General features: G+C 31.7%; 1 protein-coding gene across 11 annotated transcripts in view; it reads right to left on the bottom strand.

Annotated features, from left to right (window-relative positions):
• Pcm1 (pericentriolar material 1) overlaps window positions 1–3,547 on the bottom strand; it is a 105,040-nt gene continuing 101,493 nt past the window's right edge. For all 11 annotated transcript variants that reach the window (XM_031339601.1, XM_031339604.1, XM_031339602.1 and 8 more), the window contains 3 exons: window positions 3,439–3,531; window positions 3,245–3,359; window positions 1–2,206 (listed from right to left, as the gene is read on the bottom strand). In XM_031339601.1, the coding sequence (XP_031195461.1) occupies window positions 2,181–2,206; window positions 3,245–3,359; window positions 3,439–3,531 (234 nt within the window). In that variant the 3' untranslated portion in view covers window positions 1–2,180. The remainder of the gene's footprint in view (window positions 2,207–3,244; window positions 3,360–3,438; window positions 3,532–3,547) is intronic.

The following is a 3,547-nucleotide window of genomic DNA, read 5'->3' as shown; positions in this document are numbered from 1 at the left end:
ACACCATCGATAGGTTTATTGTTATTCTTCATGTTCTAAATTTTTAACATTAAAAAACATTAAGTTACAATTTTGGAATAAATCCTCAACTACTGTGAACATGTCAATTTAAATAAAAATGCAATTCAGAGTTTCTGTAGGATATACATTTATTAACAGTGAAAAAGCATTTACCCAAAGTGAATGTTACAAAATACAGAGTGCCTCCACAGTCTGGGTAGTTTGTTATGGTAGCATTATCTCTAACTACAGAGACTTGTATCTTATTTATTGGGATTGTTTTTCTACCACTAACCAAAGTCTTAACTTACAAATTAATACAAACAGAAATACTTTAACTTCCTTCCAAGCAATACTTACTAGAAAAAAATATGTCGCACCCACTGCCTGTTCTCAATCTCTGGGTATTTTAAAACAAAACTATCCACTAAAATATGAAAACAACAAACTAGATACACATAGCAGGTAGAACATAAGTCAAATAAACCAGTCTGATAAAGCTCATAGGTGCTATGGTAATAGCTAACATCAAATACAGCCTCTCCACAGTATGCATGCAAAGAGAGAAAGCAGGAAAGGGACAGAGAACGTGCTGCAGTATGTAAGGCCTGGCTTGAGGATTAAAATGAAGTTTCTTGTTTTGAACCTAGAAAATATACAACTTGTTTATACATATAATGTATATTACTGGTCTAATGTCCCTGAAGTCTGTCCAACTGAGTAAATTCTGGATTAAAGTTTTGCAAATAAATTTGAATGAAGTTTGAGAAATATGGACCTAATTTAAATTAAGTAACAATACAATAAAAGCCCTCAGAGAAAAATCATCATTTGTTCCTTACTGATTGGACATTTATATTAAGCTATCAAGTAAGTGAGAATCTCACTATTTATTTATTTTGGTTTCGAGACATGGTTTCTTTATGTAACATCAGCTGTCCTAGAATTCAAACCGTAGACAAGGCTAGCCTCAAACTCCGAGACCAACCAGCTTCTGCCTCTGGAGTGCTGGGATTAAAGGTGTGTGTCACTGCTGCCCAGCTGTAGTGAGAATTTTAAAGGAATACCAAATAAGTTGTTATATAGAGTATTATAGGCAAATACTTGGAATGAACAATTAGTCCTTCACACTATTACTTTTTCAAGTAAAAATCTCTAAGACTGACATATTATTCACGGTTAACTGGCTCTGCGATATTACAGGAGGTGGTAAGTATAAACAGAATCAGAAGGCAAAGCACTTTTTAAAAGTTAGTTTACTTAGTGAGGAACAACTCACGGAGACTTTCTTAACACTTGAACTTGCTTCTCTCTCAAAACACAAAAACAATTATTAGGCTTTGGTTTTAAATTATTATCTCAAAAGGCATGTTTGTCCTTAGGCATTAAAAATCTTAATGTTCTACATAAATTTAGTTCTATTATTTATCCTAACTTGAAAGAGTGTTTTAAATTAATTAGAATGCTATTTGTCTGTACAGAAATACATATAAAGCTTTTTAATTTTTAGAATGAGGCAACATTTTCAATTCTGAAAAATATTAATCTAATAGACAATTTTGTTAAGTTCTAGTTACTAACAGTGTCTAAACTTTGTATACAGTCTGTGTTATTAACATGTTCTAAGACCACTCAGATTCCTGGTTCCCTTTCTAATTTGCTTTATTCTTACATAGGAGCAGGAGCTACAAGAACATCAGACCCAACAGTAGCAGCACTGACATTATTTGGAAGACTGGTCTAAGGCAGAGCTTTAGAAGAAATAAGAATTTCTCAAATTCTTGACCACTGCTGTTCCTGAATAGTGGTGTTACATAAAACAGCAATTTGCTGCAGAGAATTCAACAAAATTCCCCAAAAGCATACTTTACAGATAAGTTCAAACTTTATTTAAAGCTACATTTTAAAGGTAACACACCATATGTCACAATGAGGGGTTGGGGGTCAAGATCATAAGAAAAAAAAAAAAGCAAAAGGAAAATCCCACAGTGTGTCAAGGTTTGAATCTGTCCAGGATTCAGATTCCAATGTTTAAACTGCCATGGGCAGAAATTAGCACACCCAGCAAAAATGTAGTGTCAAACTAATTTACATTTTATACAGATCAAAACAAATGTTTATTTAGTGTCTTTTTAATATGCTGACTATGTAAGAGAGTTAGATGAGTCTCTGAAGACATTTCATATACTCTGGGCTCCCACTGTTTCTGAAAAGAATAATAATGATCAATGTTTTATAAATTAGTGAATTAAAATACTACTTACTAAACTTTACTTTTAAAACTCTTTTTCATAAAAGTTCTTACATTACATTCAAGATCACAATAAAATAATGTGAATTCTGTTCAAATTTCCTGACAAAACACAGAGTGAGGATTTGTTTTTCATGATGGGAGTCCAACCAAATATTTTCTAAAAATACTCCATTAAAAGAAAAAGAAAGTAACTATAAAAATGATTAAGTGCAAAGTAAAGAAAAGAGGCTGGAAAAAAACAGAAGCCATACCAATAATCTCCTTGAAAGACTTAAGTACATGAGGCTGTACCAAGATGGAGCTGCCCCTTAGCCACTAGGACAGGCTGTCACTGTATTCAAACAGACAGAACTAAGCTAAATATTCTGATCACTAACCATTTCCAGAAAAACAAGGGGAAAAAAATCTTATGGTTTGTAACTATTGATAGAGAATAACAAAAAGAAAATCCTTTGATTTTGATATGAGGAATATTCTAAGCATATATACATATATGTGTGTGAGTATGCATGTATATATATTTGGGAAACAAGGTGTAATTATTACAATTATAAAAACAATGTGTTTATCTGAATAAAATTCATAATGTAAAAATAGGAGTTTTTACTTTCTACATCAAAGGTTAAAGGATATTTAAAACAATAAAGACAAAACCTCAAAAATAATGTGAACAATGACAGGAGGGAAAATGGATCTCAATACACACTTTTTACAAGGGAGATAAAGCATATTACAAGAATTTTAAGCATTAAAAAAACATAAAGCTTTAGTGTTAATACTGCATCGAGGACTTTATTAAACTAAAGATTTTAAAAGTAAAAAATATAATCTTACATAATTTGAAAATAATCAAGCGCCTGAGTTAACTGACAAACATCTCCTTTTCCAATGGTAGGCTTAGATTTTCTAAGTAACAGGATATTTTCAAAAGCAAACTAAACTGGTAGGATCATAATTTTTCAATACAAAATTAAAATTTGTATTTTTTACCAGGTTCTTTCAGTATCTGAGAATTTCCAGCTAATTCTTCAGTCTGCATTTCACATATTTCACCAGTTAAATGGTTTTTCTGTTCTTCTTCTATCATTTTCTTCCTCAGCTCTTCCTTTAGAACAAAAATTAAGAATATAATCTTTCATCTCAATATTTGTTATAAAGGCAAGCTTAGTTAAAGAGCCCAATACCTCTGAATAGACTGTCAGTTTGAGTGGCAAATCCTCAACTTTCACAAAGTCTTCTTCATCGGACTTTTGACTTATGTTACCAGATTCTGCTTCCTGAGGTAAGTTAGAG

The sequence above is a fragment of the Mastomys coucha genome, unplaced genomic scaffold, assembly GCF_008632895.1.
Source record: "Mastomys coucha isolate ucsf_1 unplaced genomic scaffold, UCSF_Mcou_1 pScaffold22, whole genome shotgun sequence".
Classification (NCBI taxonomy): Eukaryota; Metazoa; Chordata; class Mammalia; order Rodentia; family Muridae; genus Mastomys; species Mastomys coucha.
The sequence above is the reverse complement of the archived record's forward strand: the minus strand, read 5'-3'. Positions and strand labels throughout refer to the sequence as shown.